At 39.2% G+C, this 14,522-nt stretch overlaps 1 protein-coding gene across 1 annotated transcript in view; it reads left to right on the forward strand.

The window, feature by feature from the left end:
- Positions 1 to 14,522, forward strand: part of luzp2 (leucine zipper protein 2) — a 402,509-nt gene that overhangs the window by 245,269 nt on the left and 142,718 nt on the right. Inside the window, exons 6-7 of the mRNA XM_087996289.1 lie at positions 3,496 to 3,558; positions 3,671 to 3,733. Of these exons, the coding sequence (XP_087852415.1) occupies positions 3,496 to 3,558; positions 3,671 to 3,733 (126 nt within the window). The remainder of the gene's footprint in view (positions 1 to 3,495; positions 3,559 to 3,670; positions 3,734 to 14,522) is intronic.

Here is a 14,522-nt window from a genome sequence, read left to right on the forward strand (position 1 = left end):
CGCAATATTTGTACAGGTGGTACAGTTGGTTACTGTGCATACTAAGGTCCCCAGAATGTTGATAATGAGGGAGACTGTGCTGGTGATGTTGTTGAATGTCACAGCGAGATGGTTAGATTCCTTGGATTGAAGGTAGTCATTGCTGGGCGCACACATGATGTAAATGTCTCTTGTGATTTGTGTCAGCCAATACTGGAGTGTCATTTGTGTTCTTACTGGTACATTTACAGCCAGATAGTTTTTTAGAAACAAGAACAGGAATTGCTGGAAAAGCTCAGCAGATCTGGCAGCATTTGCAAAGAGAAATCAGAGTTAACGTTTTGGGTCTGACGACCCTTCCTCAAAATGTTCTGAGGAAGGGTCACCGGACCTGAAATGTTAACGTTGATTTCTCTTTGCAAATGCTGCCAGATCTGTTGAGCTTTTCCAGCAATTCTTGTTCTTGTTTTTGATTTACAGCAGTTCTTTCAGTTTTTATATAGCCAGATGGTTTTTGTCTGCAACCCTAACATATACCAGAGTTCTTCAACAATTCATATCCAAGTCAAACTTGGATCCTAAACGAGTAACTGAGATTGCCCCCATCTGTCTTGCCTGCTCCAATACTTGGGGATACTTTTGAGCTGGTCCGAGGTGTGACTCTGAGCAGCACCATACCTCTTGCTACCCAGATTCTGGCTGGATTCTTCAGTGTTCTGGTTCACTGTAAAAGGATTTTGATCCACTTATACTTGGGAAAACAATGAAAATTCCAGAACCATGCATAAGAGACTCTGTGCATCCTATCACAGACTGGAAAACCGAAAACAAAGTGCACCTAACATTACAATCGGATGCAGTCATTTTTTAAAAAAAAGATGATAGTCCTTCTGATAGCCTTAGTCCACCTGCCAGAAGGAGCATTGTTAGCTCACATTCCCTTAAATGCAAGGGCCTTTTCAGTTCAGGATTCAAAAATGATCAGAAACAGTTTAATACAGCACTCAGAAGTCTGATCATCGCTTTTCCAGGGGATTCTGTTTAATGGCATGTAATAAGGTTGAAACAAGCCAGCTGAATGATCTAGGTTGACTATCATGAGCATCGGTGAGGGAGTGCTGCTTGATTGGAAATGACAGCCTGATGATTATACATTACATAGACATCTCGCCCACCGGTGTAAGTGCTCACAAGAGATTGTGCAGCAGAATTGGAATCAGAAAAGGGAAGTCTCTCATCCATTGAGAAAAAGACAAACCCTCACCAGGAGAATCTTGGTATATTTATCACAAATCACTGTAATCTCTCCTTTAAATGAAAATATCTAGTACCAGGAATGTTCTCAAATTCTTGATGTATATTCTCAATGAGCAAAACTCCAAGATGGAAGCACACATTCAGGATATTGTCCCAAAGGATTCACACTTTGCTTTAAAATGCATTTGCTTGCTGCTATTTCTACTTCACAATGCATACATTCTTTTAGTATTAGGCATATCTAAAGCATTTGATTATCATTCGAGATAGATTCATATTTGGAAATGGATGCAGCTGGTCCGGCTTTGAAGAGCCCAGTGGCTCTGTTCCGAAGGTCCATTTACCCTGAGGCAGTCTCTTCAGAGAAAACTCTCCCTCCTTCCATTCTATGCATTGTTTTTTTTAAACCTCACTGCAGCACAGCTGTTTGAGTTAACTAACATTATGACTTTTCGCTTGAAAACAGCTTCAAATTGCATTAATTTCTGGAAATCTTCCTGCTTGTTTTTACCCAACACGTTATGTATAGTCCGCATGTGCGCCAGTGTGGGTGTGTCTTAAACAATTGCTCATGTTGTTTGCAACACAGTCCTTATTCCTGCATGATCCCATATAAGACCCCTCCATTCTGGCATTACTCCTCTACAACCTCTTCCATCAGGCAGAAGATACAATAAATTGAACACACACTCCAACAGGTTAGAGAACTGCTTCTTCCCTGCTATTGTTAGACTGCTGAATGGACTTCTCAAATTTCAAATACGTTGATTTTGCTAATGTTGGCCTTGCTTTGTTCACCCCCTGTGCAGCTGTACCCCTGTATACCTCGCTCTGTCTAAACACCCTGTGATCTGAATGTCCTTGTATGTTATGTTTTGCCTGTACTCGCAAAACAAAACTTTTCATTGTACTTAGGTACATGTGAATCAAATCAAATGCATCAACTGACGGATTAAGGTAAGTAAAGGATGCTTCTCTAGAGTGAAAAATTGCCATTGACAACACATTGATAAAACATTTTATATCTGAAAGGTAGAGGGATTGACTTGTATGCGAGTATAAGTAGGAACATGATCTTTGGCACCTTGAAAGTGGGTTTGTCATATACTCCTGTTTAATCTATACACAGCAGTCGAAGATAATTCAGTGAAATGCAGACGATCTCATTAATAAATGGTTTTCCCTTGCGTTTACAATTTGGACCAATCAACTAATTAACAGCAGTTAATTGAACAGAAGTTCAAAGTTCATTATTTGATATGACCACTCTCATCTGTATTGCTAATTTGTGGTTTGCTTATTCACAACACATGTTTGATGGCAAAATTGAATTAAAAAAAGGTTTTTTTTTTTGCATCGTTTTAATTACATGAGTTTGCTCTTCAAAGTCATCTAGTCATGAAGGAACATCACCTCTAGGGTACATTCACTGCTGGAGCAAATTAAGAATCAACTAGATACCTCACCTGGAATAATGCATTTTTATTACCATCGTAATATTATTGTAAGCACATGTGCGAAACAGCAATATGATTATGTACGAGAAGAGAAACTTTGAAGAATATCAGAGCGGGGGATGTCAAGTGTCATCACCGCACAATCAAGGTGTCTTCACAGAATTCAGATTGGACCGTGTCAGGCTTAAGTCAGCAATTGAAAAATGTGACTAAATGTACACTAGCAGCAGAGAGAACAACAGGATGAAGTTTTAGCTTTGAATTCAATGAATTCATTGTAGACCTCTCTTTCTACCATAGGGATTCCTTCATGATCCATCCTCTGCTCCAGCAAATCAAAACAAATGATTCTTACTCATCGTCAGTTTGAATTGATCATAGTGTTAAAATCCATACAATTGGCAAGCTAAGAATTTCTCAATGATAGTTCTATTTAAAAATCATTCAAAGGTGAATGTTCATCTATTTAGTATGGTGAGACCATATAGATTCAGGCATATTTTTATAAATGATGAGTATTAACTCTAATCAGACAGAAAAGATATCTTCAGGTCGATCAAACAGATAAATTAAACATTATTCCTTGAACTGAAATTGGGGGGGAGGGGGGGGAATGTGCAGTTAACCTTATTTTTTGAAACTTCGAAGGACATATTAATGAAACAACTATAATTTCCTGCCTTATTTGTAAAGCACAGGACACATAGAATAAGACCGACAAAGGGGTGATGAAATATTTATCCTACTTGCATGGTTTAATAATTTAAGAAATTTTAAATAATAAAGTAATTCTCTTACACAGAATAAAAGTCTGAAAAATAAACTTCTGTCTGGAAGCAAGCAGTGTGGCATTCATGCAGAACAGGTATGTTCAATTCACAACGATATGGTGAGCACATTTGAATAAGCTGAAAGCATTTTTTCAGCACTTAAATTATGGCTGATATTTTCCATCCCTTCTTATCTTGCTTCTGCAGTCCAAAAGAATCCAGTCACAGCTTAAGGAGCTACGCTATGGGAAGAAGGATTTGATTTTTAAGGTGAGGCAATGATTATTTGAGACTGCGTGATTTGCATACGTAATGTGCAACATTTTGATCAGGACTTATGCTCCTGTGCTGACTTCAGAGAAGGTACTGAAGTTGCAGGATTCTAAGGTTCTGAGCAAGGTACAAAGTAAGTGAAAACTTCTTTGTGAGATTAGCAAAATCAGAGCTGATCATAAGGAAACAGTCATTTTCTCCAGAGAATGTATGTTGGGTTGTTAACATTTGAGCAACCGACAACTTGAAATTGAAATTTCTTTAGAAAAGACTCTCTGTGCCTGCATGCACTCAAAGTTAAAGCTTTGTAAATTTTGTCAAGTCTGATTTATTTTCAGTATTGGTTGAAGAACTGGTGAAATAGACAACACACCAGGGGAGGTGCAATTATAATGTGATGGAAAACAAATATTTGGTGATGCCAATGGAAAGACTGCTTTGATTTTTTAAAATTTTTTAATTTTATTGTCATGTATATGCAAGTACAAAAATATTGGCGTACAGCAAAAAGTGTATAATATTGCCACACGAGGCAACCATCTTAGGTGCAAATAAATAGGTACAGATTCTGAGGAACAAGATAGAACGAAAGAACAAAGTTAGAAGTTAAACATTGTAGTAAACATAGCAAGTAAGACTAAAAGTTATACATTGCAGACTTTCTTAGTTTTAAGCATAAAATAAGAAATAAAGCTGAAAGTTCAAACATTACACTGTGTATGACTGTGCATGATGGCATATTTCAGAATGTAATTTTTTATGTGTAAGCACTTGGCATGGTTGCCTTCATCAGTCACATTACTGTATGTGGGAGTGTGGATGTCTTTTACAGCTGTACAAAACATTGAAGAGGTGACTCCTGGAGCATTGTGTACAACTCTGGTTGCCTTGCTACAGGAAGGACATTATTAAATCGGACAGAGTGCAGAAAAGATTTACAAGGATGTTAGTGCATCTGGAAGGTTTGAGTTATAAGCAGAGGCTGGATAGGCTGAGGGCTGACCTTTCCACAGGTTCATAAAATCACAAGGGCCATAGAAATGGTGAATAGCCAAGGGCTTTTCCCCAGGTTAGGGGAGTCCAAAACAAGAGGGAATAGGTTTAGGGTGAGAGGGGAAAGATTTAAAAGGGACCTGAGGGGCAGCTTTTCCCCCACAGAGTGTGGTGCATGAATAGAACAGGCTGCCAGAGAAAGTGATAGAAGCGGGTACAATCACATCATTTTAAAAGACATTTGGACAGGTACATGGATAGGAAACATTTAGAGGGATATGTGCCAAAGGCAAGGAAATGGGATTTCCTCTGTCCAGAAGACCTGGTCGGCATGGACAAGTTAGGCCAAAAGGCCTGTTTTCATGCTGTATGACTCTAATAATCTACTAAGGTGCTGTATCCAAATGTACATCTTGTGTTTTAAGGGTTTCAAAGTATTAAAATTTGGAATTAATGTAAAAGAGTGTGACTTAAAGAGAAAAAGACAGATGCATATGGCTTAAAAATGAGTTGGTCATCCCTTTGTTTAGCTGCATGTGGTTATTTATAAGTAATCATTGGAATATAGGAACAGGAGTAGGCCATTCAGCCCTTGGGGAAGCTCAATCATTCAATGAGATTATGGCTGATCCATAGCCGAATGCCATATACCTGTATTTGGCCCAAATCCCTTAATATCTTTGAATAACGAAAAACAACTATCCCAGATTTAAAATTAACAACTGATCCATCATCCACTGCCATCCAAACATCTCCCACCCTCTGTGTGTGGAAGTGCTTCCTAACATCTCTCCTGAATGGTATGGCCCTAATTCTCAGACCATGCCCCTAGCTCCAGAAACCGTTTATCTTTATCTACCCTGTCCTTTCCTGTTAATATCTTGAAGACTTTGACCAGATCACCTTAAATTCTAGAGAAAACAGGCCATTATATATTATTGCAGCTCATACCTTAGCCGTTGAAGTCCAGATTTCATTCTTGTAAATCTGCATTGTATTCCCTCCAAGGTCAATATATCCTTCTTAAGGTGTGGTGCCCAGACCTGCTGTCAGTAGTCCTAGTGGGGTCGAACCAGGGTTTTGTACGACTGCAGCACAGTTTCTCCATCTTTGTGCTCCAGTCCTGAGATATGAAGGCCAGTGTTCCATTAGCTTCTGCACCTGTTTGTGATATTTTAATAATTTAGTTACTGCTAAAACATCACAAAGCCCTACATGTCTAGACTAACCAAACATATTCTGCACGAGTGTAATTCTTTTGGAGCCTAAATGTTCATCGTGGTAAGATTAGTAGTAGCAACAATAAGCCAGGGACGTTTTGACAAAATATTACTGCCTGACCTGTTAAGTATTGTCAGCACTTGCTGGTTTTATTTTAGAATTTCATCATTTGCAGTATTTTGCTTCTGTTTCAATAAAATGCTGTTTTCATTTTCTAATAAAGCATAGGAAGGTTCAAAACCTGAAATACGGAATGAGACGTATTAATTGTTCTACCTTAGAAATGCACCGAAAATCAGGAAATGATGATTGTGTGAAGAGCTTTTTGACCTTGATTTCACAGTTTTTGCAAAGTAACAGTTTTAAGCACAATCAAGTTTGCACAAGAATATCTAACAAAGATGGAGGTCAGTAAAGCAGATGTGATTAAAACCTTAAGGAAATAACCATTAATGGGATATTAAAACCAGATGGGACTCACATCTAAATCCTTCAGGTACATGAAAAAATGTGGCTCAGAAATAATTAATATTTCTAAGAAAAGTGCAGTTAAAAGACTTTTATTTAAGGGCTACAGGTTTGGTCCATTGCACTTTTGATCATTGAGGTACAATGAGTGGTTAACTGAAAATCCGGTGTTCTGAAGAATTCATACCAGTCTCAAAAAAAAACTGCATTTGTCTCCAAAAGTGCTAAGAGACTTGCTGAGTCTCTCCAGAATTCTGTGTTTGTTTCAGATTTTCAGCATTCACAAGATTTTTTTATTTAAACTATGAATTTAATATGTGAAAACTTTTGAATGTTAGTTTAAAGGATGACAGCAGTGATCATTTTAGAGGAGAATTGAACAGGGTAGACTCTGGGTCTTTTTTAACATTACAAATTCAACCCAGAATGATAGATTATTATTTTCTGTGATAAGTAGCTCTAATCTATTTCTGTCTAGTTACTTCTAATGTGGAGGTGCAGGTGTTGGACTGGGGTGGACAAAGTCAGAAGTCGCATTACACCAGGTTATAGTCCAACAGGTTTATTTGAGATCACAAACTTACAGAGCATGGCTCCTTCATCAGATGAAGTCTAAGTTCATTCACCTGATGAAGGAGCTTGTGATTTCAAATAAGCCTGTTGGACTATAACCTGGCATTTGGCGACTTCTGACTTAGTGACTTCTGGACAATGGCTACAAAAGTGCCTTAAAATTCACTCGAGTGAAATATCACTGAGATGGCTCTACTGTAGTCGATCTGGGAAATGAAACATCTGGTTATAATGGATATTCTTCTCATGCATGTGATACATCTTGGGGTGAAATATTTGGGTGCTTTACATTGCTTATAGCTTGTGTGACACCCTGGTCCGAGGGGACTTGATACTGACATTGAGTATTTGAAGTAAGGAAGTGGCACTGACATCCCTCACCTTGATGTCATGTCTGACTGGATAAGCCCCATTATTTCTGGATTCATCACAAATTTTCAAAGCTTTAAAATAAATGCACAGAATTCCTAAACAGACCCAAGTCGATGGAAAGCACAGATCAGATAATTGTATTTAACAAGAATCGTTATTTATTACAGATCATTATATTCTAGCTATAGGCAAACAAACTCAATTAAATAAACTCTACAAATAAACTCCTAAACCTGTTATAAACTTCCCTTACTCACAGATAGATAATCATGAATGACACACATGGGTGAAGGGAAAACAGGGAGAATAGTTCTATTGTCTGTGTTCAGAAAATGTATTCTATTGGACCTTGCTGATCTGAAGGCTTCTCCTTTGTAGTTGTTTTTCCAAATGTTCCCATTGGTTTGCAAAAAGCACAGGATGCCTGTTCCATTTATGAACAGTGTCTGATTTATTCAATTCTTGCAGCTTGCAAGAATCTGTTTGCAGCATCTGCTAAAACATAGAGCAGTTGATTTTCTTCTTGTTTAAAGTGACTTAAGGTGGTTCTGGTGTAATGCGTGTTTCATCAATGCAGATTGGCTATAATGAACTGATGAATTGTGGATGCTGCAAACTTTCTGCTGAATGGATACAGTGATTTCTATAGCAATCTTCTACATCACGCTTTTCCATTGTGGTATTCCATCGTACAATTTCATGCCACAATTAGTTGTACTGTACTCATGATTCCCTACAGATAAGGGCAATATTAGGATGTAGGTTTGCTCGCTGAGCTGGAAGGTACATTTTCAGACATTTTGTCACCTTACTAGGTAACATCTTCAGTGAGCCTCCATTTGAAGCACTGCTAATGATTCCTGCTTTCTACTTCTATGTTGGGGTTTCTTTGGGTTGGTGAGACATGACATCAAGGTAAGGTGATGTCATTTCCTATGGTTATGTATTTTTCCATACTTTTTCTCTGGGGTGGTAAATGGGGTCCAACTCAATGTGTTTGTTAGAGTTCCAGTTGGAATGCCATTCTTCTAGGAATTCTCATGCGTGTCTCTGATTGGCTTATCCTAGGATGGATGTGTTGTCATAGTCAAAGTAGTGTCCTTCCTTATCTGTATGTAAGGATACTAGTGAGAGAGGGTCATGCTGTTTTGTGGCTAGTGGATGTTCATGGATCCTGGTGGCTAGTTTTCTGCCTGTTTTTCCAATGTAGTGTTTGTTACAGTTCTTGTACAGTATTTTGTAAATGACATTAGTTTTGCTTGTTGTCTGTATAGGGTCTTTCAAGTTAATTAGCTGCTGTTTTAGTGTGTTGGTGGGTTTGTGGGCTACCATGATGCCAAGGGGTCTGAGTAGCCTGGCAGTCGTTTCGGAGATGTCTTTGATGTGGAGGGAATGGCTAGGGTTTCTGGACGTGTTTTGTCTGCTTGTTTGGGTCTGTTGCTGAGAAATCAGCAGACTGTGTTCATTGGGTACCCATTCTTTTTGAATACAAGGTATGGGTAATTTTCCTCTGTTCTGTGTAGTTCCTCCATGCTGCAGAGTTTGTTGGCTCATTAAAATAATGTCCTGTTGTAGCTTTTTTTGTGGATGTTGGGATGATTGCTTCTATAGTTCAATATTTGGTCTGTATATGATGTTTTCCTGTAGACGCTGGTTTGAAGTTCCCCATTGGCTGTTCACTGTACAAACGAGCAGAAAAAAACACATCCAGAAACCTTAGCCACTCTCCCCTACATCAAAGACATCTCAGAAATGACTGCCAGACTACTCAGACTCTTTGGCATCTTGGTAGCCCACAAACCCACCAACACACTAAAACAGCAGGTAATGAACGAGAAAGATCCTATACAGACAACAAGCAAAACTAACGTAATTTACAAAATACCGTGCAAGAACGGTAACAAACACTACATTGGACAAACAGGCAGAAAACTAGCCAACATGAACATCAACTAGCCACAAAATAGCATGACCCTCTCTCACTAGTATCCTTACATACAGATAAGGAAGGACACCACTTTGACTGGGACAACACATCCATCTTAGGCCAAGCCAAACAGAGACACACATGAGAATTCCTCGAAGCCTGACATTCCAACTGGAACACACTCAACATACACATTGAGTTGGAACCCATTTACCACCCCCTGAGTAAAAGAACAGGAAATGACATAACCATAGGAAATGACATCACCTCATCTTGATGTCATGTCTCACCAACCCAAAGAAACTCCAACATATAAATAGAAAGCAGGAATCTTTAGCAGTGCTTCGTCCGGAGGGTCACTGATTATGTTACCTAGTATGGTGACGAAAATGAACCTTCCAGCTCAGCGAGCAAACCTACACCCAGAACCTTAATCTGAGCTACAAATCTTCTCAAAACACATGAAGAGCAATACCAATATAAACTAATAAACTTAACCTTTACCACTCACCAGCATTATAGCAGAATGACCTGTATTGCAGACAACTGAAAGAGCTGCTGCAGATCTGGTTTATCTTCTGGTCTGACGAGCTAATTTCCGCCCAAGATGGTCAACCATTGTACTGTTGGTGGGCAGTAGACCCTTATGATTGATAATTGATCCTCAGTCCACAAATTAATCAGCTTCACTTGTAAATAACCCCTTCGCTCCAGTGAGTAGAAAAGGTTTAGTTTGTTATTTTTTGTTGATATTGCCCTTTTCCAGGAGGGGAATTATTAGGACAGTACAACTATTTGCAGCATGAAATGATTTCTTAATAAATGAGCCAAATGCAGGTAAATGGGATAGTTCAGTTTAGGAAACCTGGTCAGCATGGATGAGTTGGGCCGAAGGATCTGTTTCAATGCTGTTTGAGTCTATGAATCTGCGACTTTATGACTCCTGAGTTACTGGAAACCACAGCTACACTGTGTTCACAATATATATCAAATTGTCTACTTGCTAAAATATGTAGCTGAGCTTGTAAATCCCTGTTATAAGACAATTCTTTCTTATTTCAGTCCCTGCTTTTTAACAAGGCATAAAAATAAAAATACGTTATCATTACATTGATGAGAACTCAAAAAGAAAATCACATGTTCAATAATCACAAGGCTGTGTTAGTATTAATAGGGGATCTTGGGGTTGAAGACCACACAGGGTGGTAAAGAAGATATATGGCATGCTTGCCTTTATTGAGTACAAGAGTCAGGATGTCATGTTGCAGCTTTATAAAACTTTGATTGGGTCACACTTAAAGATTTGTGTTCAGTTCTGGTTATCATGTTACAGGAATCTTTGAAGACTGTGCAGAAGAGGTTTGCCAGGATGCTGCCTGATTAGAGGGTATGAGCTACAAAGAGATGCTAGAAAATCTCGAATTATTTTATCTAGATTGGCAGAGGCTAAAGGGAGACTTGATAGAAGTCTATAAAATTGAGATGCATAGATAGAGTTGACAGTCAGAACCTTTTTTCCCCCAGAGTTGAAATATCTAATACTAGAGGGGTATGCATTTAAGGTGAGAGGGGGAAAAGTTCAAAGGAGATGTGAGGGATACATTTTTCCACAGAGTGTGGTAGGAGTCTGGAATACATTGCCAGCGGAGGCAGATATGATAGGAGCATTTAAGGGATTTTTGGGTAAACACGTGAATGTGCAAGGAATGGAGGGATATGGACTAAGGGCAGGCAGAGGGATTGGTTTAATTTGGCGTCATGTTTGGCACAACATTGTGGACTGAAGGGCCCGTACCTGTTCTGTACTGTTCTATGCTCCATGTTGTGATTGTAGTTATTGTCAATGTAATTGCAAATCACCCAACAGCAAAACATTTCAGATGATGGAGATCTGAAATAAAAGCAGAAACGTAATGACAATTTTATAATCCAGCGATTATACTGTAAATTTGTCCCTCTAAACTTGCCAGATGTTGTTGAAGGGAATGAAGGGCAGAAGTTGGGCCACATTAATGCAGTGCCAATCTTCCTGTTCACATCTCCTTCAAAGAGCACCCGTCCTGCTGAAGCACTTGACCTACCTTAACGTCTCAGAAAATATTCACGTTCATTGGGAAAGTAATGGAATCAAAGGATTTTGCTGCTCAGTGGGAATCAATAGGGTCAATATACTGGAAACTATTTGATATCATAATGAAACTACACAGGATTCTATCATTCCTCAGCTTAAAGAGTGCAGCACTGCATTCAGTTATTCATCAGACAGGTGTAAAGGAAAGAATGAGGGGAAATCAAATTGACATATACAAGGGGATAAAAGGTGTGGATAAAATAGATGTGCAGCAGATGCTTCCTTTTGTGGGGCATTCGAGGACAAGAGGTCACAGTCTAAGGATAAGGGGTAGCAAATTTAAAACAGAGTTGAGGAGAAATTACTACTCCCAAAGGGTTGTGAATCTGTGAAATTTGCTACTCCAAATTGCGGTGGATGATGGGACAGTGAGTAAATTTGAGGGGAAAGGCAGATTTTTAATTGGCAATGGTTGAAGAAATATGGAGAGAAGGCAGGAAAATGGGGGTGTGGGGCATATCAGCCATGGTCAAATGGCGGAGCAGACTCGATGGGGCGAATGGCCTTATTCTGCTCCTATATCTTATGAACTTATGAAGCATTGGAAGTGATTCTGAGAGATTTCAAAATACTGTCAGATGATTATTTAGGAGGCATCATTGTGAAGCTTTAACCTTGAAATGAAGTGACTGAGGGGAGAGTCCTGTTGACATTCATAAGATGGCTTATAGCATAGGAATCCTAATCACATGTTCAAGGTTAGCAATGAACACCGGACAAAAGGACATAAGTTAAAACTGAGAAAAAGCAAATTCACAACCAATGTCAAGAATTTCTTACTGATGTTAAGAGTGATTCATGCCTGTAAACATTAGGTAGCAGCAAGGACTAATGAATTTTGGACACAAATAAGCTAAGATGGGACAAATGATTCATATTTATCATGTGATCGTATGACATAAAGCAAGTTGTAAAAAGCATGTTAGAAAATTCAGCATCTGTGATTTTTCTGTGATTAGTCCCTTTCAGTTCCCATTTTGTAAGTGTGTCAGATCTAATCTATAGCTGTTCCCTTTTCCCATCAAGTCCCACCTTGAACCATGTCAAATTAGGCATTATAGCAATTGAGCATCTTTTGATTTTTTTTACAAAGTTAATGGCACTATATAATTGCAAAAATATTTGCTTTTGTAATAGTCCACACTTACTGAAATAAAAGCGATTTAACATCAGTGAAGTGCAAAGTTCCAGGAATTGTTTTTGTTTCCTCCTTTCATGGGTTGTGGTTCTCTCTGACAAGGCCAGCATCCCTAATTGCCCTTGCTAAGCTGTTCCAAAGGGCAGCTAAGTGTTGATCATATTGCTGTGGATGTGGAGCCACAAGCAGGCTGATGCAGGTCAGACCAGCAGATTCCCTTCCCTACAGTGCGTTAGTCTTTTTTCTCAAATGACAATTTGATTACAGTCTCATGGTCCCCATTACTGAGACAAGTTTAATGAGTAGATTTATGAATTGAGTTCAGATTCGATCAGCAGAATCCAAACTAGCCTAAACTCTGGGTTGCTAGTCCAGTGACTTTATCATTGCACCACTATCTCTCCACTTTGGAATTATTAACTTTTGTTGCTATTTCCTTTTTGCTGTCGGGGAATCATCAATACAAGTATTCGTGGCATGAAATTATTTCTTAATAAATGATTTTATTGGCATGTGTAGAATTGTATGATTTTCTTTCTGCTGGTAATGATATCAATGTTGCTTCCACTCTATACATTAGCCTGAATAAGTAAGAAAAATAGCAGGCAAAAACAGTTCAAGCAAAAGTTTAAATAATGCACTAGATTTGCTTTGTTGATATATGTTGGTTTCAAATGAACAGTTTAGCTGGTTGGATTCACTCGAGTTGATGGCTCAGGAATGATAGTTTCTCTTACTTTTTATAGTTCATTGAATTGTGAAAGACAACAGACGCTGATTGTTTTAACTCTGTGTCTGTGTGCACTTCTTTTTGAAATGTGGAGCACTCTTTTACATGGAGACTGAGGCAAGGGGGACAAGAATAGAAATGGGAAGTTTTTGTTGGATAAGGGCCTGAGGTGCTTCTGTGGAACAGTATCAGAGATTTCAATTCTGTGGAGAGATCAGACAAACCGGGGTTGGTCTTCAGGAAGCAGAAGGAAGGGTTTAAAGTAGATGCTCAAAATATTGAAAATATTTTAGAAAATAATCAAAAATATTCAATAGCTGCTTGAAAGTTCCATCAGTGAGACAATGGCCACCTTCTGTGAGCTATAATTCCATGGGCTGAATTTAACAAGGGATGTGATTATTCCCACCTCTATCCCCTTTCCCCTCCCCACTTTGATGATAAAAACCAAGGGTCAGCCCATTACATTTGGCTAGCTCACATCACAGCCATCATCTGTGATTATCTACCAACTGTCATCATGCCATTGATTTGGTTTTTGAAGCAAACCTTTCCACTCCCATTAGAGAGACAGTTCCACCATTTGAGGTTTGGCAACCCCATCAAATGGCCAACAGCTCCTTAGTCCCAGCAGTGCCACTGGGAGTAGTGGCCACTGCTGGGACTACAAGAAGAACCCTGAAGAAGAGGAAAGCAGTTAAGCCCTGACAAATGGGTTTCAGGTCAACAATGTGGTGCGATGGGAAGAAATTTCTTCAGCCAGAGAGCAACGAGCCTGTGGAGTTCACCACCATGGAAAGCAGTTGAGGCCGAAACATTGTGATTTCAAGAAGGAGTTGGAATCAAACGTTATGGGGCAGAGTGGGAACAGACTATTAAGCTGGATGATCAGCCATGATCATAATGAATGGCAAAGCAGGTTTGAAGGGCCATATGGCCTACTCTTGCTTCTAACTTCTATGTTCCTTGGTTTTGACGAGATGCATGAGTGGGGAAAATTACTTGGGAGTGGGACTTCACCACTTCACCACCCATACTACCAAGCCTACTACTCAGGGATCGCTGGCTTTCACTGGGTGGCTTGGACATTGACCTCCACTGCTGCTAGTACAGTCACAGGACTGGCATGGGAGGAGGTGATGAAATGGCTAATTAATGGCCTTGATTATCCCATGGACAAGCTGACCACCTAATGCCCTTCCCACTATAGGGACAGGGGGAGTAAGTAGATAC

The sequence above is a fragment of the Chiloscyllium plagiosum genome, unplaced genomic scaffold, assembly GCF_037043375.1.
Source record: "Chiloscyllium plagiosum isolate Xiang-an unplaced genomic scaffold, Cpla_swu_hap1 HiC_scaffold_18, whole genome shotgun sequence".
Classification (NCBI taxonomy): domain Eukaryota; kingdom Metazoa; phylum Chordata; class Chondrichthyes; order Orectolobiformes; family Hemiscylliidae; genus Chiloscyllium; species Chiloscyllium plagiosum.